The following is a 23,893-nucleotide window of genomic DNA, read 5'->3' as shown; positions in this document are numbered from 1 at the left end:
GTGAGGCCGCCGTGTAGGTCTCACCTTGGCCCCAGCCCCGCGCCTCCCGCCCTCCTTCCTCCCTCGCCCAGGGCGTCGGTGACGGACTCCAGCCGCTTTGGCAGAATAAACCGGTTTGTCTTCACTTCGCCCCTCGAGGCGCCCAGGAGCATTGCCAGTCCGAGCCTGACAAGTGTGTGCGGCTTTCTCTTTCCCCCCCGCGAGAGGTGAACCTCCTGCCGGGGCGGTGTAGAGCGTAATAAAAAGGGCAGGGCTTCCAGAATGGGGAAAGCGTGTTTTCGATTCAAATGAAGTAAGGAGTAACAGGAGTCGCCGCTCAGTCCAGGACGCTGGCCCTGGCCAAACGAGCGCTCTCCGGGGACCAACACCGTGGAAGGTACTGGTATGCCGCGAAAATGTTGACTTTGCACATTGTCACCGTTGCTGTAGAGATGTTCTTGGATCGCTGGGTTGTTTTAGTGGTGTTTTCTTTTCTTTTTATTAACTCCCCCTCTTTATTTTCAAGAGGGCAGAAAACATTCTCAGTGTACTTGGTAGATGAAAAAGTAACTAAGGAATATGCCATTGTACGTGATATGGGGACTGCTTGTAGGATTCGGGGGTGGAGGTGGAGAAGGGCATGCTGCAAGGGTGAGAGAAACCAAAAATGTTTTGCTTCTGTGGAATTGTCATCCAAGTGGTGAGGTGCCTCACGGTGACCCAGGGAAGAGGGTGGCTGAACATCCCCTGGCCTTCCAGAATGGAAAAAAGAAGATTGCTCTCAGAAGAGCCAAGTGTATTTTTGTGGCCAACTTAGCAGTTCCTTTTTCTTGTAATGTATAATTTTCCCTCTGGAGTTTTATTTATTCTTGGGCAGACACACTGACAGATATTTTACCCACTTCCACTACTTAGTGTACAAGTTTTTAGAAATTGATACGGACCCCTCCTCCCCCAAGTTCTTGTTTCTACCTGAATTTCCTCTTTTAGTTTAATATCTTGGGGAAAGACCTGCCCCTTAAGGCTTTTTTTTTTCCATTTCATTTCATTTTCCTTTCCTTTCACTGTCCAACGCCCCACCCCCATTTTTAAACTAGGGGAAAGAGGTGCCCACAAGGCCAGCATTCCACAGTTGTCTTCTTGGTAGTGTGCAGTGCAATAGAATTGAACCACTTATTTTTATTAGTTATTCCACACCTGTGAGTTTTAAAGTTTCACCTATGCCAGTGGAATCCGCAAGGTATAACTTGAAAGAATTTATTTTGGGTTGTAGCCAATAGTCTAATAGAAGACTGGTTCCTGTATGTAGGCAACATACTTGAATGAATGAATTTGTTTCAACTTTTTCCTAAAAATAAACTAGGGGTTTAAACTGCAGATATTTATCCAGCTTCTTTTGAGCCTTCCTAGGTATTGATCTCTCATGGGAAAAAAGCTTTTACATTTAAAATTTTTTAAATATGGATATCAGTTTTAAAAATGAAGGATGTGAGACTGATCAGTGGGTATAATAAAAGAATTCTGATAATGAAATTCAGTTTTATAATCCACTTAAATTCTATATGTTTAAGAAAATCAGGTCTTTATAGAGTGCAAGTGTGGATATTTAATCATACTGGGTTTAATATCTAGATTTACGTTCCTTTATTGGCCTATTTTGAGTGAAAAGGTTTCCATGTCTTTCTAGATTGTAACTTTTTCCTTTTGTGGTTTGCACTTCATATGGAATAATTCAAGATCCTTTTAAGATCTTTGTTCTGATCCTCTTTAGATATTGTCATGTTAAAATATTTGGAAATAATGCTGGTCTTTCCAAGGTAACTACTTCTGCTATCTTGTTGAAAATTTCTAACACAGGGAACTAAACTATAATATCTTTTTTAATTTTAATACATTCAAGTACAAAAACTATTTTGCCTGTTCCTTATGAAGAAAGAATATTCTTATGCTCAGGTCCTGAAATTCTAGACTTTATAAATATAAATATATTTAGGAGTTTCAGTGACTATGTGTTTCTCATGCCCTAAGAAATTTAATAGAATTAGCAAGACTTGCATTAACTGGTCTCAGCTGCATGAAGCCACTGTTCCCTTTACGGCTTATATAAATTACATGACATTGTGCTTTTCCGATGTGAATGGTGAATGAGACTATTGTCCGCTGGCTTATGGGAAATATTAGAAGCCTGTAGTTTTACTGCCTAATGTCACTCTCATTTCTGGAAATAACGATTTGAGAGAGATTCTACTTATATATCAAACATAAACTGAGAACCACTTCTTTAAACCTGACCATTTTTAGAACTGCCTGTATGTCTTAACGAGTTTACATTTCTGGTAGTCTAGAGACTGTTTAGAATTTAGGCTAAATAGAAGAAAACTGTTCAATGTGTGTGGTATACATGGCAAGAACGGTATCTTTCCATTTCATTTCTAATTTGGTGACATCATTACATTGTATAATAGGACATTAAGATGTGTACTGATTAGGATGACATTTAAGGACTCTGTCTTTCGCATCTGAAGGGCAGTAGAAGTTGAATATGACTACCTGAGTATAATCTTACTTTCCTTTGTAAGCATTGCTCAGAATTGAATTATTTGGAAGTCCTTAACAACTTCAAGGTTAACTTACTTAAAAGAGAACAAATATGACAAAAGCATAACATATTTAGTTTACAGTTGGCTAAAAAAAATCACAAATCGGAAAGAAAAATGTTTTGTGCAAATGACTTGAACATGCCAACCCAAATAAAGGAAATCCAAATAAGGTTCTACTTTTATCAAACTGATAATGATTAAAGCAGTATTATTTAACTGTGATGACAGTATCACTAAGTAAAAACACTGATACGTTACAGTATAAATTGTGTGTTTAATATTTTTAGAAATCCTTTTTAAACTTTCAAAAAGACTCAGAGCATAAAAAGAATACAAAAACACTTGTATATCCTCTACAGAATCACTTATGATAAATATGGACCCCATTTTTAAAATAATCATTCCCCTTTTCCTACACCCACCACCCACCCACCCACACAAGTATTTTTCTGAATCATCTGAGAGTAAGTGGCATAATCAGGGCTTCAGGGGTTGTTTTTAATTGAAAATTTTAAGATATTTGTATTTTCAAATATGGATTTTTTTTGGGGGGTACCAGGGATCGAACTCGGGTCCTTGTGTTTGCAAGGCAGGTGCTGGAACCACTGAGCTGTATCCCCCAGCCCCTGTATTTTCAAATATAGTTTTAAAACATGTAAAAGATGATACATACCCTTTATCATTTTCCCCACTGGAAACATTTTGTGAAACTGTAGTATAAAATAAAAACCAAAATGTTAATATCATCTATTTTTTCTTTTTCCAATTTCCTCAGATTTAGGTGTATCCATTTTTGTGTGCACATATACATAATTCCCAAGACTTTTTATCTCACTTGTGGTATAAACCAGTTGTGCATGTTTCTGTTCAAATAAGGTTTAAGATTTGTGAAATCTTAGTTTTAAGAATAAATCCACCTTTTAAAGTGGGGGCAAACCCAATTTAATCAAAGGACTTAAACTGACTGATGGAATTGAATTTTCTTTTTAAATACATCATTTAGGCTAAAGAACATGATTATTAACCAGAAGAAGAAATACTAGTATGAGCAGATTTAAATAAACAAGTTACTGTTCTTTTTTACTCTGGAAGAGTTAAGGTATTTTCTCAGCCACTCCTCAACTGCCTTCATGAAGAGAATGGCCAAAGCAACACAACTGGGATAAGGGCAAGAAAGCGAATTCTATTTCTGATATTACTGCAATTAGTACCATATCCCTTTCTCCACGCATTGCAAAATGTCTCCATCAGTTTCTCTTTAAATGTGACTTTGGGGAACTCCTAGGAGTAGAGAGATGGAAGATAGTAGGGTTTTGTTTTTTTTAGCTTATTTTAGTTATGAATTTGGATAAAATCATGCCTTCCAGGTCCCATATCCATGTTACAGCAATCCAGAAGGGTCACATTTTAAGGCTTCCTGAAACAGGACTCATTTAGTGGTAGCAGCTTGGTTCTCAAATAGTAGCTTGATTTTCAAAGAGGACAGCTCCATCGAAAGTGGCACAATGTGATCTTAGGCAAATTGTTTATCGTCTTAGTCTTCGCACCTGTGAGATGATGGGTTTTACGGCTTTCAGAGGCATTTTCAGATCATCCAAATCTATGATTTTTTTACTTAAAATATGTTCCTGCTCCCGTCAATAGAACTGTGAGACCACAGTCAAAGTGGTACAACGCTGTAGTGTTTTTTGTAATCCCTCCTTAGAACCTTAGTAACCCCGTTTGGGATTTTCCACTCTTGTGAGAAAGCTGTTTAAATCTCAGGGTTGTGTCTTTACTAAGTGATCCCCTGAGAAGATACACTCAGTGCTTTCCTTCCGCTGTTCTATTCTTAATTTATTTGTTTCTATTCTTCAGTAAACAGTAAAGTGGATGAAAGTTGGCATGTCATATGGTTTGTGTTTGGTTACAAGTGCTTACACTGCCCTGGGCTCCTTTTCTGTCTGAAATGATGGAGTCTAGAGCCCTAGAGTGCATCAAACCATCGTCATCATTTGCAGCTCTTGCCTGATAAGACAGCAGGCAGCTTGGGTAAACAACTTTAGGATTGGATATGGAGTCCCAAAATGTCAGCACCCTTTTTAGCAAAGAAGCTGCGTGAGCAAGGGGAAAGGAACAGTATCAAGTGCAGCCACGTAAAGAGAGGGATTACTTTTAGACATGTATGACCTTAAGAGCACATATTCATAAAGGAAATTATCATGTGCCTCAAAGAGAAATAAGCTAGGAGTTCCCTCCGGGCTGATGTTTGCTTCATTTAACATCTGTAAGACTGGAGGCCAGGTTTGATTTGTCTCCCCTTTTATTTTACTGGGCCTCAGATTCTTCCTCTGCTAGAATGAGGTTAAGCTTTGATTTGTCTCTATTTCTATATATCCCCACCCCACCTAATGTCATTTACTGATTTCAGTTACTTGTTCAGTAGTTGTTTAAAAATATCAATATCTATTGATACATGTAAAGGTTTTTGACTTTTTTTGGACTGTTAATGCTTCAGTACTTAATTTTAGTAAAAGAGCTTCAGGAATATATTTTTATTTAAGTATTCTCAGGTGTAAACATGATAACATTTCATTTCTTCAAGTCTATTTTCTAAGAAGTTTTATCAGAGATTGAACATCCTCCTGCTTATATATATATATATATATATATGGTTCTTTTGTCTTTGTACACTGCTCATTCATCTCCAGCATGAACGGAGAACACCTTATTCATCCAGCCTCAATAGGAAACAGGCCCTTACTTCCAAATAAGAGAATTTTTTATGTGACAGAGCCTACCCTTGCAAAAGCCCTTATAAAGTGCTATGAGTTGTTACCTCTTGTTGTATTTGTTGGATAATAAGCTGTCTACAAAAAAAGAAAGATTTAGTGTTTAAGTACCTGCACCTTAAACCTTACAGTTAATAGAGGAACCAGTATGTAAGTCTGTGCCATTCTAGAATCTACATCCATTGTTATTGTTATTTATTTATGCCTCTCATAATTAGTGCGTGCTTTTAGCTTCAAATATTTTGGATGAATGTATTAAAAGGCATACTTTCCATACAAAAAATACTCTCCTAATAATACTCTTTTGGTCCTAGTTTAGAATTTCCAACAGGAGAGCTTCTTGTTGCTGGAACTTTTAGCTTGGTGACTACAAAAGCATAACATCAGCTTCAGACACTACTTGGAATCTCTAATCATAGCTGACATGAGTAGCTTATTTCATTTTTGTTGTCAGGTACTCTCAGAAATGGCATAAAGCCAATTGATTGGTGTTGGCACATGAGATTAAGCCCATTGTGCATTCTTGCTTAAGTCTTTTCCTTTGACTTCACTGTGGACAGAGTAACCACACTCACACTAGAATGTCTGTGGTGATAGTAGCAATAATGACAGCTAATATTTACTGAACACTTGTGGAGTGGCAGGTACATTATCTCAGTGGATCATCTTCCTAACTCTACAGGCGAAGTTCATTGCAGTTCATTATTTTACACCTGAGCAGTAGGAAGCACAGTGTGATCAAGTCAGTTTCCTCAGGGTTGCTTAGTTCCTAAGTAACAAATCCAGGCCTGTCTGACACAACGCTTGTCCTCTTTTCTCTGAGGTAGTCTTATCACAGCGAGAGAAAGATTAAAAATGCAGTCTTGAGACAAGGGCAGGAATCACTTGTTATCTGCTTTACTCATTTGAGTATTTCTCTTCCTGCTCTTCTGGTTTAGCGTTCCACATGTATCCAAGTAAGCAAACTTTAGATTTTAAGAAAGGCAGTACTGTGATTAGTTACCCTTGGTGTTAGCGATGAAATGACTCAGAGTCACCCTTGTAGGCAAGCTATCGTTATGAGAGCTGGAAATTTCTCCCTGCTACCTCGCTATGTACTGCCTCAGTCTCTGGTGCTTGCTACTCATTTTTGGTCCCCTTAGGCTTCTGGCTTTTATATTTGCTGCTTCCTTCATGGGCTTGCTTCATTTGAGGTTGCTGGGACAGTTACATATATCACACAGTTTTGAGGCAAGAAAATATGGATGTTCTTTTCTAAATATTAAATATAACTTTTTTGTTTAAAGATGAGTTCATTGTGCATAGGATTATTTGAGAGTTTTTAAGGTATCCCCACCCCACCTAATGTTGTTTACTGGTTTCAGTTACTTGTTCAGTAGTTGTTTAATAACATCATTATCTATTGTTACATAGAAAGGTTTGGACATTTTTTGGAATGTTAATGCTTCAGTACTTCATTTTAGTGAAAGAGCTTCAGAAATATATTTTTATTTAAGAGTTCCCAGGTGTAAAGCGGCAAATGCTGTAACATGAGAACATTTCTTCAAGTCTACATTTCTAAGAAGTTTTATCGGAGAGTGATATAAACATCCTTCTGCTCCCCAGATCGGAGTGTTTCTTGTGAGGCTGAAGCTGAAGTTGCTTTATTTTTTAAATAAACCTTGTTTTTTGTTGAATTGCCTTGAGTATTAACCCATTACTCACGAAGAAACTGCCTAGGGAGTATATTCTGATAAGGAAGGGGCCACAGAGTAGCAAAGAGAATGCATGCTTTTGTTTTTCTCTTTGCATTTCCATCCTCAGCAGCAGTTGTAGCTGTCAGTGGAAGGGCACTTGTCTAGCCTGTAGCCTGCCCTAGCTAGGCTCCATCTCCAGTACTACAAGAGACAAAAGGCGGGCAAAGGTCTCTATTTTCCAGTCCCTCCTGGGAACATTACCCTTCTGCGTTGTTTGTCATCATGTTTTACTGAACACCGAGTGTGCTGAATTTGAATTTCTTTCCTTTCAGGACGCTTCATTCAGGTAGAATGTGGAGCTGCCATTGGAAATGGAAGCCAAGCACTCTTCTGTTCTTATTTGTTCTGTGTTTCATGTATGTTCCTCTCTCAGGTAAGAGTCTTTTTCTTTGATAACCCAAATTTAATAATGACTTCATTATCTTCAATGGGAGTGCTCTACTTATTTAAGTTAATTCCCCTACCCCTTACTATATTTGTCTGTCTTTGGTCTCTATGCTCTGAATTCTACATGAATACGGTCACTTTGATCATTATTTTACTTTCTAATGAGTTTATTTCTTTAATCTTTGCTGTCTTTCTTCTCAATTTACTTATGTATGTATGTATTTAGCCCATATTGAGTGCTGAGATAACTATATAACTGACATTGAAAAAGTACGAGCTGTTTCCTCTACTCTTGAATAAATAAATATACAGCACTTAGTTCTCTTTTCATGTTTTCCTATAATTATTATGGGAAATACAGACTTAGCTATTTTCATTCATTCTGATGTTATAACCATCTTAAAAAATCAAATAGGAATTTGAAATTATGCTTTTTGGGTTACAGTTTATTTAGTTTATCTGGTAGGGGAAATTTAACTTTTAATTACAGCATCTTTGATTAAAATATGTTTTTAAGTGGCATTTTTCTGATATTTGAAATAAGATCCTTTGGCTGGAGAAAAGTAAATTTTCTGTAAGCAGATAATTATATAAATAAGCTAGTGAGATGGAGGAATGGGCTTGATGTTTACAAGAGAACTGTTTCCTCATTTTTTTCTCTCACTGAGAAAATCGCATTTCTCCTATCTTGTCCTTCTTACTCTTTATTTTCTCCTGCCTTATTTCTTCAGTTTATTTTCTTTTACAATAAATCTGCAGTGTCAATTAAGAAAACTTATTCTTGAAGTCGTATGTACTTATCACATGGGATTTAATTAAGATTTATAAATTCCATATTTATAATTCGTCTGCTATTATAATTGAGGCACTTAAAGAATCATGGGAATAGATTATTTGCTGGAATTGCTTCCTCATAGATCAAGAAATTCAACTTGTGTTGATATGTAAGAGCTTTATTCCAAGCTACCAAGTGTTTTAAGAGTTTCAGATACTTACTTGTGAAATCAGACATTTATTTATTAAAAGTCTCAAAGCAAAATTGTATACATATATGTTAGAGTATCATTATAATGTAACTGTTTTGCTCCTAAGTCATTGCTAGAAAAAGAAAGATATTTGTAAAGACAACTGAAAGCTAAGGATAGAGGGAGTTTTATGATGCATAGCATTGAGCTTTTTAACTTTTAACTTTCAGAGTGGTCCTTCAAGAACCAGTCATATGGTGTAAGAAAAAACCATGAAATGGAAATGAGTCGAAGCCTATTTACTTTTTTGTTAGGTCAGGGCTTTGTAAATGTTCGATATTTCTTCAAACCTCAAATTGTATTTCAAGATGTCAGCATTTTAAGCGATAGATGTATTTCCCTGTGTTTTCAGTCCTTTGAATAACTGAAATGAATCATGATTTTAGGCATAAAAGAGGAATACCCCAGGCTGAGGTAAAAGAAGCCCCCCCCAAGGTATAGAATATATGAAAATGCTCATCTCACAGATGTGAAAATTAGAACTTAAATTTGCTAAATTACTGTCTTACCCAAGATTTTCTTTCATTGTCCAGTTTTTTTGTGTGTGCCATCTAATAAGGTTTTATGACAGTTTGCTGTGTTCACTGATGAAGCCAAGATGTTTTGCATCTGAAGTTCACTACCTATGACTCACTTAAAATGCTACTACCTCACACATGAATGAATGAACTCCCCAAACTATTTCAGAGGTTATTAGCATTTTAATATAAAATTCTTACTTCTTACAGTAACTCAGCAAATGAGTTCCTTCAAATCAACTCACAAACCACTTAAAATAATACCTACTGTAACTTTAGATATATTTATTTTTCGAAGTCTTGTCTCTTCCATGAATCAAAGTTTAATGTTATATATGAGAAGAGTCCATAGTGTGGAACTGTGATGTACTATCTCCTTATACTTACCCTGAGTTTCTTTACTTCTCTCAATGGCTCTTACTCTAAGCAGGGACTTTAAATGGCATCTTCATACTCATTTTCTCCAAATCTTTATCTTGGGTTTCATTTCCATTCTGGACCTTAGTGAATCACCTGTCCAGTTGCTGATCTTCACTAGCCTTAGATAGCTAGTAGGCCTCCACTTCACTTGTACAAACAGTACTCTTGGTTCCTTCCTCCTTGCTCCAAATTTCCTTCCTCAGTCTTTACAACCCATTGTACATCCTTCTGTCCACTCTTACCCTCACTGCTTTCTAGACGCATTGACCTTTTGATTCCTTAGCATGCCCTCTTGGTATCCTCTCTTCCCTAATCTAAGCATACCTTTCTCCCTAAGAACATGCCTGGTTATTTTTGGCACTCTGATCTCGCTTTAATTATTGCTATCTCAGATGTTCCCTCCTATTCTACAGTTCAAATGAGCCCCATTCATTCCATATCATATAACGCTTATGCTCTTAATTCTTAATTTAACTGTGACAGCTAGGTTGGAAAACCTTTTTTAATAAGATTGACACTTAGCTCAGAGGATTATAAGTTAAACTCATAATTTAATTCTGAAAGCATTCATAATTCATATAATAGAATTAAAATATTAAGTCTCCTACAGAGTAACTTAACATTGCACTATCATGGAATATTTGTAAAGCAAATAATTTACAAGGAACGTTTCTGCTTTTCAGGATTTTAGAAGCAATGTAGGAAATATAACTCATTGTCTATGACAAGGGATAAATGTAACTTTTAACAAGATATGCAAGGGCTGGACATGCAGTTCACTGCTAGAATACTTGCTTAGCATGCTTGAGGCCCTGGGTTTGATTTCCAGAACCACAAAACCACAATAAAAGGCCAGTGACGAAATAGATTTAATATTTAAATAGGCCCCAGAGAAATGCAAATTAAAACCAAAATGTTATTTTTTTTCCCACTAACTTGACAACATTTAGAAAAATTGTTATCATCCCATAATCAGTGGTTGGGAAGTGGACAGCACTACACTATTGGCTCTTCCTTGTGGGAGAATAATTGAGCAACGTGTTCTAGAAATTAAGAATGTGTACACTGTCTGGTATTTCCCTCCTATAGACATCATTTCAGTAAAAATAAAGAAATACTACATACAAAGAGAAACATGTCAGTATGTTAACTATAGCATTGTAAAAGCAAGTAACTATAAAAGATTGTTTATCAACAGAGAAATGGTTACTTCAACTATTTTACATTCGTACTATGAAATACTGTGCAGCCCTTTAAAACACTGTGGTAAAATATCCACATTGGTTTAAAAAGCTGTCAATGACAATAAATGTTAAATTAAAAAGCAAACTACAGAACCATGAAGACTATTCCAGAATTGTGATAGGCTGTATTTCAAATTTGGGACTTGTTATGTATATGGTATATGTTTGTATGAAACAGCATAAACATAATAAAACATGGATTGATACACACCAGGCTTTATAAATGGGTTATTTCAGAGGTACAGTTTAGAGTAACAGTGAAGAAGACTGTGGAACTTTGTACACCTCTAAACTTTTTGCCTTGGTGCAGTGAGTGTCTATTACTTTTGAAAAATTTAAAAAAATACCTGATGAATTTCTTTAGCTATTTAAAAGAGCACATTAGAACATGGCCAGAGAAGCCTGTTGAAGTATATTGGTCTATTAATTTTTCTGTGAATAACTTAGCTCTTACTCTGGCTCTTTCTTCACTTAGTAAGACTCTAAAAGGTGCTTCAAATAATGACTTCTTTTTATGTGACATGACACTCCACAACTCTGAAGATGAATGAGGACTTCTCAAGCAGGCAGAAGTTATGGCTTCAAGGAAAATGAGAAACAAACAGCCCAGAGCCAATGAATTCCTAAGCAACCAGGAGCCTGTTTCCACACAGATAGCCTTAGTCATGGGCTCTGAGGGAGGAGCCTCTTTTCTCTCTTGAAAATCAGTTATCTCAGCAGATTGTTTTGAGGCTCAGTGCTTTTCTAATATGTCTGAGACATCCACGGCTAGAAGGGGAAATGGATTTGAAAGTACAATGTACCCTCAGCAGGGTGCTTTTAGCCCAGAGTGTAGCATAAGTCTAGAAAGCAGGTGACTGGACTTTAAGAATCTTGTGGGGTTTTTGTTTGTTTTTCTGTTCATTTTTCCCTTGATCATAAACAGCAGTTATAACCTACTATTGATTACATTGCAGTCTGCATTCAAACACTAGATATTTGTACACATTTTTATATTTGATCAAAAGACTTCCAAATGTCCAGAAAAATTATCCTTTTAAACATCTTCAAAATTTTAAAGCCATCTTAGTATTAATGTGTACTTCAAATAAATAAATGTATCCGAAAGATCACAGTTAAGGCTTTGTGCAAAGTATTCTGCAGACAATGTAAACATGTGCCAATACAAAGTAAAATTTGAAAAAATACTTGCAGCACAGATGTACTGATAATATGAAAAGAATTAGGTTGTACATATTAAATGTTTGAATTGAAAAATAAATGTGTAGGCTAGGGATTTAGCTCAGTGGTTCCACCGCCTGCCTCGCAAGTCAAGGTCCTGAGTTCAGTCCCCAGTACCCGCCCCCAAAAATGAAATAAATAAATAAATAAATATATGCGTGTCTGCATGTATGTGTTTAAATCAGGGTCAAAATGCTCCAAGTTACTGTCTATAGCTTTTTCCGTTCCAGACTTCAGGATAAACAAATAAAGCCTAGACAGTTTTACATGGATGTTTTGGGGGGCTTTTTCTCAGTAATTTCCTTCATATACCATGGATGATCTGAATTTGATAAAGTTAAATATGAAGTCCTACTTGAGTAGTTATAAAGTCGATACTTTCAACGTAGGTAGGAGTGACTTCACGTTCACACCTCAGTGACTACTATGAACAGGTCATGACCCAGCGTGGTGGGGACACTAATGAGACGGACACCACTTAAAGGATATTAGGAAATGAAGGGTTTCAACAGAGTCTTCTTTTCCCTGGCCAGATCAACTTGACTCCAGGCATAGCTGTCCTAATTTAGGGAGAACTGATGATCAGTGACTATCTAGACCAGGCTGATTAGGATGGTAATGAGTCTACAGCAATTCAAAGAATGTTTCAGAGCAGTCTCTATCTTTTCTAAGCTATGAGTTATAGTTTTTTGGACCTGAGACTGTAGATGCCTTTCGTTTGTGTCAGCCACCATATTTTGCTCTTATTCATCAAATTTTAAAAGTTAAAAACTACATAGTAATAATAAAGATAGTAACAATGCCAATAATAGTAATAATACTAATACTAATAAACCGATTGAAAGAAAAGGCACTTTTACTTTGGAGGAGTGAAGTCAGTAGGAATAAGATTGGATTTTAGATACAAAAAGAGTGGTCATTTTGAAGTGCCAACAGATTCTGAAGAGCTAAGCCAGGACCAGTGAGATGATGTTAGTAAGTACCAAAGAGCTGTCCTTGTGGTTGGTTGTTCAAAAATACAACCAGCTCCCCTTCATATTCCCTGTCATTGGCATTTGGTACATGAAGGAATCTCAGATTGAGAAGGGTTTTATATTAGAAACCTTGAAGACTTTCTCAGCCTACGATTAATCACAGAGAGTGGGTATGTTGCACAGTCTGGTTTTTAAATGAATGCAGAGTTTTGCTTGTTTTCCTTCAAGTTTCTTCTGTGTATAATTCTTTTCAGTTTTAGCAGCTAATTTTTTTATAGTCAGCTAGGCCTAGAGATGGAACAGGTGACTTTCTTGGACAAAATAAAGTGGGAAACTCTGGACTCTGAAAGATAAATACCAACTCAGAGACTTTGGCAGGTACAAATTTTTACACACTTTTCAAACTACTAGTTGTTTAAGAAGTGTTTTGTTTTTTTTTTCCCAGCAAGTAGAATGTGTGGCACTGTTCTTACTAAAGTTGTAATACTGTACTATTCAGTGAATAAAGAATGTGGAAAAGAACTAAGTAGAGAAGAGAAGAGAGGCAGGGAGGGGAGGGAGGGGAAGGGAGAAGAGGAGAGGAGAGTGTATTCCAGATTTAATGAGTAAAATATATTTTGCAGGGTGAGGTAGCAGAAAGAGAAGAGTTAGATGAGAAAATACATTAATCCCACAATGAGTATGAAGTCATAAATACCCTTTCCCCTCCACTGAACTAAGATAGTTAAATACCTGAAGAGAAAACAAGGTCTTTTCCAGCACATAGGTGGTGACTGCTATCAGTCCAGATCAACCTTCTTAACCATCTCCTAAAAAAACATTCTCCGAGAGGAATAAAAGGGCCTAATGGGAACTATATTAATGTGAACATTCTATCATTAAGACCATCTTGGTATTTAAAAACTATAAAAATATTTAGTCATTTAACCTTTTCAATCTTTTGAGTGAACTTGTGTCTCAGAAAAATAGTTTGAATTATGATGTGTTTCATGTCAAAAAATCTTGGTTTGTAGTCATTCCCAGACTGGACTAGAAATTGTGGTTTAGAGATGATATGCTTTTTAAAAATTAAAAAAATTTTTCTTTAAGAAGTCAACTTTTAGAAATAAAAAATGATGCATCTCTCTAATATATTCTGCTCCAAGCTTGGTGCTGTTGGTTCAGATAAAGAGAGAAAGTGTCACTACTGCAGCCCCAGATGATAGATGGTATTAGTCTGTTAAAAAAAATCAGGCTCCTTTCTTTATGTCTTGCTAGACACTATTACTGGTTTCAGAGGGGCCACAAGAATAAGTAAAGAAGAATCCTTTTAGAAGATGTTTACCTAGTTGAAACTTTAAAGAGTACTATTAAAATAATACAGATCTGGAAAGGGAAAAACTCTGAATAGGAATATTAATCACTGCTCTTATACACAACCACAATTCCTTCCTTTTGTAGATTCCTTTATTTGTTTTATATCTTAAATATTGTCCAGAAATACAGTGTCATGTACAAGTGATATCAGCCCCTCCTGAGTACAAGTAATAGTTTTGCTGGGTTACTGGCCTTATTGAACAGAATTTTAAGGCAGAAGACGAATGTTTCAGATCACAGTGATTTCAGTGGCCACATTAATGGTGCTTTCGGGAGTAAAGAGAGACTTTTGAGATAATTTGCCCGCCTTTCCAGTATTTGTTTTTTTGGGGGGGCGCTGAGCTCCGAGTATGCGGGCTCAGTTCTTAGAAATGTACCCTAGCTGCTTCCTGAATTCTTTCAGTCAGATTGTGCCATGCTGGCTTTTCAGAGGACAATATTAGCTTGTTATTCAGACTGCTAATCTTATCTTTCTTTAGAATGATAACCTGAAAATATGCTACTTGTGGGAAACTCATGCCCACAAAATTTCTATTTCAATACAGATGAAGATCTAGAATTTTAACAAACTATATTATTTGTGATTTTTGTGTAAGAGCCTTTGCTAAATTGATGTAGGACTCTGTCTTCCTGTTTGGCCCATTCTGATGCCACAGTAGGTGTTTGGTTAGATTCTTATAACTTCTTATTGCCTGATTAGAGAAGTGTGCCTCCTTTGTAACCATTTAAGAAAAGAGTCCTCTTTAAGCTATTTTTTTTGTGTGTACAAGAGACTGTTTGCAAACAGATGAATAGATTGTGCCATCACAGAAGATATGTTCAATAAACACGTAGTGGATGAATTGGGTTGCTTTCCAAGCTGCCACACTGCAACTTTGGATTTCTCTTAGTAGAGGAGGCATTCTTAGTTGGAGCTTCTTCTTAGTCCTGCTATTATTAAGCTATGTGCAACATTTGTGCAAACATGGTTTTACATAAGGGGTTACAGAGAATGCAGAGATGGTGCTGCTACTCTAAGATATGTTTCAAAGCTAAGGACTATGTCATAGTAACATCAAAATATTTGAGCAGTTCATACATATTTATGTATGTGTCTGTTGTCTGCCTGTCTGCATGTCTATCACTATTTCTCTGGACATGCAAAACTAAGTCTTAACTTTATTGGGAGACTGACACAAGACAAAATATTGGATGCCAGGTGATATGTCGTTTAGAAGAATTGTAAACTTGACATCAAGTAGTTACAGAAGAGACTCTTAAGACGGTTTTCATGGAAGAAAAAAATGTTACATATCTTCTAGTAGACGTCATGAAGAAAATATTTGAAAACTGATATACTTCATCATTGATCATTTTAATAGATCTCTCTACAGTTGTAAAAGTGTTGCAACAGTGAGAGTGGTTCGTACCCAGTGAGTATCAGTCCTGATAATATCAGAAAGTGAGAATGGGTATGGGAATAAAGAGTCTGAATCAGGCAGAGAACGGGGCAAAGACAAGGGCAAATTCGTGGATACTTTGAAAATGATTTTGTAGAAACATGAGTACTTCTTACAAGTCCCATAAAGGGTGTATGCAGAAAAAGGCATAAAGCCAGACAAATAAGTGGGAAGCCAGACTGGAGGGACATGCAAGTGTATTCTTGCAAGATGGATACCAGAAAGTGGGTACTCAGCAAGTGGACACTGCTGAAATTGAGTATCAAGTAGGAGAGGTGGACACATCTCCACCAGTTATGTTGCAGTAAGATACGTGCGGTTTAAGACAGATGCTGAAGGGCACAGGCATTAACAACTTCCTTGAAGGCAACAAAGTTAGGTTATCCACTGGCAGAATTGTTTTATTTATTGAATTTGCCTTTTTTGTTTTTCTCTGTTGTGCTGTTGTTCTTCAGAAGTAGCAGCCTTAGTTTCCTCATTGATGACCGGCCTTGATATTCATGTAGAAGCACGATACAGCAGTAGGCATTCAGGCACCTTTGATGTCATCTTGATTGCTCAAATCTACATTCCTTTGTGACTAAGGGTTGCTGAATCTGGATCAGAAGTTTCTTCTTTGTAACTACTGCCTCTGAGACTCTCATTTCCATGGGGGGTGAAATGAGGTCCTTGAAAGAGGTCCTAAGTTACCTCCTCCACTCAGTGTTTACTAGGAGCTGTGGTTGCAATCCTGCTCCTGCCCTGATTGAGTTCCCTGGAAGGTTCTCATTGCCCACAGGATGGAGTCCATGTCCTTAACACACATATTCTAGAGGCTTGCCAACTCTGTAATGTCAGGTCCTGCTGAATAACAGGGCGAGACATAGTGAATGTTTGTAGAAAATGAGGAATTGATGTGTTTTTTGCCATTCAGTTATTTAAGAGAAGAAACTTGTGTTTAGCTCAGGTGAGTGTTGATTTTTAAAAAACAAATGTCAATCCTCCTGTCCTTGTGAAAAAACAGCTATTTAAGGAAAGGAATTTAATGAAACTTTGTTATAGGTATTTTTTTGTGTATGTGCCAAAAGAAGATAGTGATCACCATGAGCACAGTGTTTAGAATGTGATCCTTTTAACATTTTTGCTTGCTCCAAGAGCAGAGCTTCCTGGGGACATACTGTTACGTTGTTGTTTGTTCTAAGCAGATCGTATTGCTCATGGAATGTATACTTTTTTAAAAAAATTTTCGTTGCAAATGGTGAAAAATGTGATAACTTTCCCTACTCCCTTTGGCAATCTTTTTTCCACAGTTATTCCCATGATGTCTGCCTTACCTGGTTCACACATATTCAGGTCTTTTCAATACAAAAAAAAAACCTTTCCCTTAACTCCTTTGTTCTTTTAGCCTTTCATTTTCACTTTTGTTCTCTCATTTCATAATATTTTGAAGAATGTTGGAGTTTTTACTTTCTTGCCCTTAAAAAGAGTATTTTGTTGTTGAGATGCATTAGAGAGTGTTGATTTTATGTGTACGAATAATAGTTTGTTGAAACTCTAAAGAACTCCCAAGTATTTGAACCTCTCCAAAGTTTGTTTTTCTTTTTTAATTAAAACAATGTAAGTAGTTAGAGAGAGCATAGTGGCTGTGGTAATATTTATTATAATGGAACCAAAATTGACTTTTTTCATAGAAAATCTGACATCATGAAATTGTATCACAAAACAAGGTGACTACTTTTGAATTGTTTATTTATACATTTAACTTTGAAAGCATATAACTTTTGCATAAAGTTTTTCATAATACTCAAATTGCTCCGTTAGATAACCTATGACATACCAACTTACATGATATCTTTTCCTCCCCTATTTTAATGAGTTTTATAACTTGATTTGTGATTGGTTCCTTTTCCCAATCTTTTTTCTTTTCATTGGAGCAATTTTCAGTATTCCCAATATCTTTTATATGTTCTGCAGGATAGTTATTAAGACATTGATTTCAAAGTGGTTGATTCAAATGAAATTGAGAGAAAGATTTATTAGATTCTCTGTCCAATGTGATATCTGGTATTACTTACAATAGCTTTTTGATTAATGACATGGATCACTTCATGATGAAAAAATGCTCCAAGAAATATGGCATTAGGCAATTTTGTCACAGTTTGAATAGCACAGAATGTACTTATACGAACTAAGATGCTGTGACCATGATATATATAATTATCACTTGATGATATAATTTAGTGGGACTACGATTGTATGTGTAGTATGTTGTGGGCTGAAATGTGGCTCATCATTGTATATATGAAAACACCTTGAGCTGTGAACTTTGGCCAAATTTAAAACACCTATTTATGGGATATAAAATACACAAAATATAAAAATTTAGCGCTGCAATTCATAATGCATTTTTAGGTCAGAAAACATAGTTTAATATGTTTTATAAAAACTAACTTGGAAGTCTTTAGTTTTTAGGACAGAGTATATGAACTGAGCCCGTTTCATTCATGTGGCAGCAAAAAACTGGATTTGAAATCTATTGATAAAATTATTATTTATAGTACTCTCTTTATATTTTAAGTTTTGAAATCCTAGCCAGGAAACATATTTTGGGATCTTTCAGGTTAAAAATAAAAGTGAACCTATGTTTCTGAAGAGAGAAATGCCTTTGAGAAATAAATTTTTATAAGTGTAAACCAGTTGGACTTTATTGAAACTCAAACTGCATGCATCAAGTATCAAGGGAATTTTTATACATCTAAGCTAATGATGACAGTGAAATTGTTGCTTTGAGTGCCAGTAACCTCACTAACTCAGCTCTGAGTAACTTGATAAATTGGGAACTAAGTTGAAAGTCTGGCTCTGAAATGAAATTTTGCCAAAATGTTCTTTTACAATCGGAAATACTTTTTCAATATACACTGAGGTTTCGTTAGAACACAATACACATGGTAGAAACTGTGCCTGATTATTCACCTTCTGTTCTTGGCAAGATTAGGCAGAGAGGGGATGGAAGTAATATGGGGTACTAGCTGATTTGATTCTTGTTTTTTTGACTACAGCAACAGAGCAATTTTCCTGCTATCTCTATTTTGGATATCTCCTTTTTCATCCCATCATTATATTTCCAAGGATAAGCAAATATTTATGATTGCATTAAAATCTAAAAATGAGTGCATAGGGATAATAGTTTTAAATTTTCTGTGTATATACATGCTCATTTATTTTGTTTATAATATTTCCTAATTCTAGTGTTTAAATTTTTATAAGAAAACAATTTTAAATAGTGATAATTTTGTCATGAAAATTAGAAATGCTATTATATATCCACACATTTTGATAACTTGTGTTTTAGTTACTTTCCTTATTGCTGAGACAAAAAACACAACACCCAAAATTAAAGGAGGAAAAGTTTTTTTCAGCTCATAGTTCATACAGGTTTCAGTTCATAGTTGGCTGCCTCCAAGTCAGGGTGGCATGTCAGAGGGGCATCGCAGTAGAAAAACAGTTCATAGCAGGGAGAAGGCAGCAAGGGAGCAAGCAGCAATCAAAAAGAGATGATCTCTTTCTGTCCCTTATATCCTATCCAGGCTACCTATGCTTAGGGCAGGTAGCACTGACACCCAGCAAGGGGCAGCCTTAATCTTAGTATTGCATCGTATCCTTGAGAATCACACACTCTAGATCCAGCCACCAAATATCCCCACCAGTGACCACATGAGCCTTTGGGGGGACATCTACATACAAGCCATAACAAATTGAAAAGACTAAATATTACTCGTGATGGTTTACATTACAGGTACAAGTGAAAAATGGTACAACGATGTAGAAATTAATGAAATGAGTTATTATCAAGTTATAAGAACACAGGCATGCATTGATATTATTGGTACTTACCCAAATGAAATAAAAACAATTGTGCACAAAAAACTTCTATGAAAATTTCATTACACTGTTATTCATATAATAGCTCGAAGCCAAAGAAAATGCAAAATATTGGTCAATGTGTAGGGGAATAAACAGATTTTGATATATTTATAAATAGACTATTACTCTGCAAAAGTGGAATGAACTACTAATTCATGCAACAATATGAATTGGAGAACTCTAAAATATATTGAACGAAGGAAGGGATATAGAGTATATACTTTCTGATTCTATTATATGGATTTAGGGAATAGTTACATGAAGCCATACTTATAAGAATTAGAGCATTTGTAGCCTTTAGGGAACAAATAACTGGAAGGCAACAAAGATATGCTGAGCTGATGAAAATATTCCAAATTGTGATTGAGATACAATGAGGATATATATTCGTCAAAGCACATCAATCTGTGCAATTTATAGTATACAATATAATTATTTAAAATCTCATAGAATTTAAAAATATGGAAAATAGCCTCAGGACACAAGCAATATAATTCCAGTGTCACTAGAATTCTGAAAAGTTTACTTGCTATATTTGCTGGAACATTTTTCACCTGCTAAATAGTTTACTCTATTTGTATTAATGTATTTAATTAGGTATTTTAATTGGTTAGGAATTTGGGAAGATGGTAGAGAACACCCTTTCACAAAGTCTGTTATCTTCACCTAGCTAAAGTTTAAGAATCCATCTCACTTTTCCCTGGTTTCTGATCATGTTCAGAATTCAGGTTACTATACCTCTTCCCAGCAGCTCCTTTCCTTGAGAGCTTCTTTCTTCCACTGAGTGAAAACTAATGCGGCAACCAGCATGTCTTTTTTCTTTTAGTTATATTTTCATACATATATTGGAATTTGTTTCTAAATACGTACATTTGGGAGGCTTACTGATATTTTTGGCTTTAATAAAATTAATGATTAAAAAATGAATGGCCTAGGAAAACTCACTCCATTTGTAGTTATTCTTTGTCTTTGGCTTTCTGATTACTTGGTTTACATTAACAGAGTCATTTATCATTTACTAGCTATAAAATGATTTACCCTCATTGAAGAGCTCATGATGTTTGTGAAAAAACTCCACAAATCTCTATGTAAATTAGATTTAGATTACTCAGCAAATAGCCTGAACTAGAAAGCAAATTCCAATCAATACTTGAAAATTCTGGTCTAGAATAGTCTTAACATCTGATGAGTGTTTTCTGGGGGTTTATTTGTTCTGCTCTGTTAGTAGAGTTACTTGGGTTGAAAGCATCAATCAAGACCATCTCATTTCTGAAGAAGCACCTGGCATGACCATCCCTCTGAAAAAGGTCATTTTTTTTTTAACCTATGAAGAGTGTAATTAGACTGGGCTATTGATTGAAGTGAAATAATAGGACCCTTAATCATCAGCTGTTAATATTTAGATCCCAGGTGATTCACAAGTAACAGAGAATGTGATTTAACTTTTACATCTGAATCTGATCCTTGTGAATTTTATACAAGTTTAAAATTTAGCTAATTAAGCATATATTTTGCTGTGTAGTACCTGTGATAATAGAACATTGACATGGGCTTTAGCCATTGAACAGATAACATTTTACTTTCTTAGAAATCTGTTATTAAGATCCCGATGGTACCTTAGAATCAAGTCTATATGGCAGTAGGAGAGAGGAAATTTTATGGGTCTCTCATCTTGTGAAACTGCTGTGTTTTGCTTTGAGCTCCAGCAATGACTTGAAAAATACTACAAGACAGAAAACCAGAGTAAATGTGTTGCTCATCTCACGTTCTTCCGTTCTCTGAAAGATCAGAATATTGTTGTTAGCTCTCCCAAGTCTGAAAATAGTTGAAAGCATTTTTTCCCGCTTTCATTGTTGCCTCCAGTGGAAAGAGAAATACTGTACTTATTAACTCCGCACGGCTGGAGCCAGGGACCCCTACCATTGCATCTACACTCCATATTCAAGCTTCTGTTTATTTGCTAATCATTGGATGTAGAGTTTAGTTCTTTATTTTGAGGATAGGTGTGCTTTATTGGAGCTCAGCCTTGTCTTTTGTGCATAAATCATGTCTCTAATGCATCACCGGTGAGATTTAAAATTTTAATTCCATAACATGGAGATTGTGAAATCATCTAAATGCAGAATCCTTAATTTTAAGATTCTTACCACCACTCATAAAAAGTTGTTTTACCTGTACTTAATGAACAGCTACTTTCTTCATCTTTCTAAACAAATACATTAGCCATTCAGGTAAGCTCTCCAAGAATCATATGTCTTTTCACTTTTATATTTTTATAGTTCATGTTTATATAACTTTTATAACCATAATGTGAACTAAACAAAAAAAATTAATTTGAGAACAAACCATGCAATAAGCATATATCTCACATTCAGTATATTTTATGGGAAAGCCATGAGAATACATTAATCCAGAAAAATCAGTTAATTACAGGTGCAAGGACCTAAAGTCCTTTTCAATCTCAGCTTCTTTTCCCCTGGACTCAGTGTTAATAACATCACCATTTTCCTCCACCCAGAATCAACATTTCAAAGATTATCCTTTGTAACTCCTCTTTGGCAGCACCTCTCTGATAGTTAGCTAATCCACTGCTAATTGTGGAAGCCATCTTTTGCTGACCTGTGGTGTCGAATGCTTTCATTCTAATACAGGCCCTCACTGGCTCTTGCATCAACATTTGTAATAATAGAAAATGACGTTCTTGACTCCTGTCTTTCTCTGCAATCTATTAAGAAAAATCTTTCATCTAAAAATTTCTTAAAATGTGATTTTCTAGGTAACTTTGAAGCGTTTTCAGTTGCTCAAGTAATTATGGCACTTATTGATTGATGTTTGAGGTTCTTTACCATATGTCTTCAACCAGTATTTTCTAAACTATATGCACTATTACTTCATATATAGCCTAAGATATTAGAAAGCATTATTTTCTCTGACATTCCATGTGCATTCCTGCCTTCTTTTTTTTTTTCTCATTGAGTTTATTGGTACATTCTAGGTATACAGTACAATTACATTCATCATTGGGATCTTGTACCTTTACATGACAGGTCTTGGTTCTCATTTTTTCCCCTTGTCCCTGTCCTCCCTTCACCCCCTCCTCCCTTCCCTATTTACAAATACTTTATTTCCATTTTTTCATTTTCTCATACTTTTTTCTTTTCCCTTATTTCCTTTCCCCTACCCTTCCCACTTCCCCTACACCTTTAGCCCTTTTCTTCTTATTCCATGTCACTTATTCAATTCTTTCTTTGCTACCTAAGAAAGGGCTTCCTCATCTCAACTTATCAAATGTTTCTTCATGCAGGAGGCATTTAAAATAAGGATAGAAAGTTCCTGTGCCACTGAAGATTTATTCATAATGTCTTTTCCTATACCAGTATCTTCAAGAGTTCTACCTAATTTATTTTCCAGTAAATTTAGTGTTTGCATTTTGATATTTAGATCTTTGATCCACTAGGATTTTACTTTAGTGCATGGTGAAAGATAGGGGTCTGGTTTTAATCTTTGGCAAGTTGAAAGCCAGTTTTTCTGACATCATATATTAAACAGGCTATCTTTCCTCCAGTGAGGATGGTTGGCTCCTCTGTCAAAGATGAGGTAGCTGACTATGTCTGGAGTTGTTTCTGCATCTTCTAATATATTCCACGGATCCTTCGATCTGTTTCTTTGCCAGTACCATGCTATTTTTCTCTTCCCCACCCAGTACCATGCTATTTTAAACACAGTGGCTTTGTAGCATAGTTTCAAGCTGGGGATTGTGATACCACCTGCCATATCTCTGTTGCCTAGAATGGCTTCTGTTATTCTAGGTCTCTTCTGGTTCCAAACGAATTTTTGGATTGTTTTCTCTAGTTCTGTGCAATATACTCTTGGGATTTCAGTAGGGATTACATTGAATCTGTATAGCAGTTTTGGAAGTATGGCCATTTTTACTATATTGATTCTTCCTTCCTAGGAGCAAAAGGATGTCTTTCCATTTTCTTCTATCTGTGCTATCTCTTTTTTCAGAGTGCTATAGTTTTCAGTCTAGAGGTCTTTTGTCTCCTTCATTAGACTTGATTCCTAGGTATGTCATTTTTTTGGATGTTATTGTGAAAGGAATTGTTTTTCTAATTTCTCTCTCAGCAAGTCTGTTATTTGTGTACAAGAAGGCTATTGATTTTTGAGTGCTGACCTTGTATTCAGCCACTCTACTGAATCTGTCAATTAAATCTGGAAATCTTTTGACAGAGGTTTTTGGGTCTTCTATGTAGAGTATCATATCATCAACAAATAATGACATTTTAATTTCTCCTTTACTATCTTTATTCCTTTTATTTC

General features: G+C 35.8%; 1 protein-coding gene across 7 annotated transcripts in view; it reads left to right on the top strand.

Annotated features, from left to right (window-relative positions):
• Window positions 1-6: 6 nt before the first annotated feature.
• Adgrg6 (adhesion G protein-coupled receptor G6) overlaps window positions 7-23,893 on the top strand; it is a 134,642-nt gene continuing 110,755 nt past the window's right edge. For all 7 annotated transcript variants that reach the window (XM_033763258.1, XM_010626606.3, XM_033763257.1 and 4 more), the window contains exons 1-2: window positions 7-376; window positions 7,359-7,459. In XM_033763258.1, the coding sequence (XP_033619149.1) occupies window positions 7,378-7,459 (82 nt within the window). In that variant the 5' untranslated portion in view covers window positions 7-376; window positions 7,359-7,377. The remainder of the gene's footprint in view (window positions 377-7,358; window positions 7,460-23,893) is intronic.

This window comes from Fukomys damarensis, unplaced genomic scaffold (assembly GCF_012274545.1).
Source record: "Fukomys damarensis isolate Sample0158 unplaced genomic scaffold, DMR_v1.0_HiC HiC_scaffold_14, whole genome shotgun sequence".
In the NCBI taxonomy this organism is placed as follows: domain Eukaryota; kingdom Metazoa; phylum Chordata; class Mammalia; order Rodentia; family Bathyergidae; genus Fukomys; species Fukomys damarensis.
Note: the sequence above shows the minus strand (reverse complement) of the source record. Positions and strands in the feature narration are given on the sequence as shown.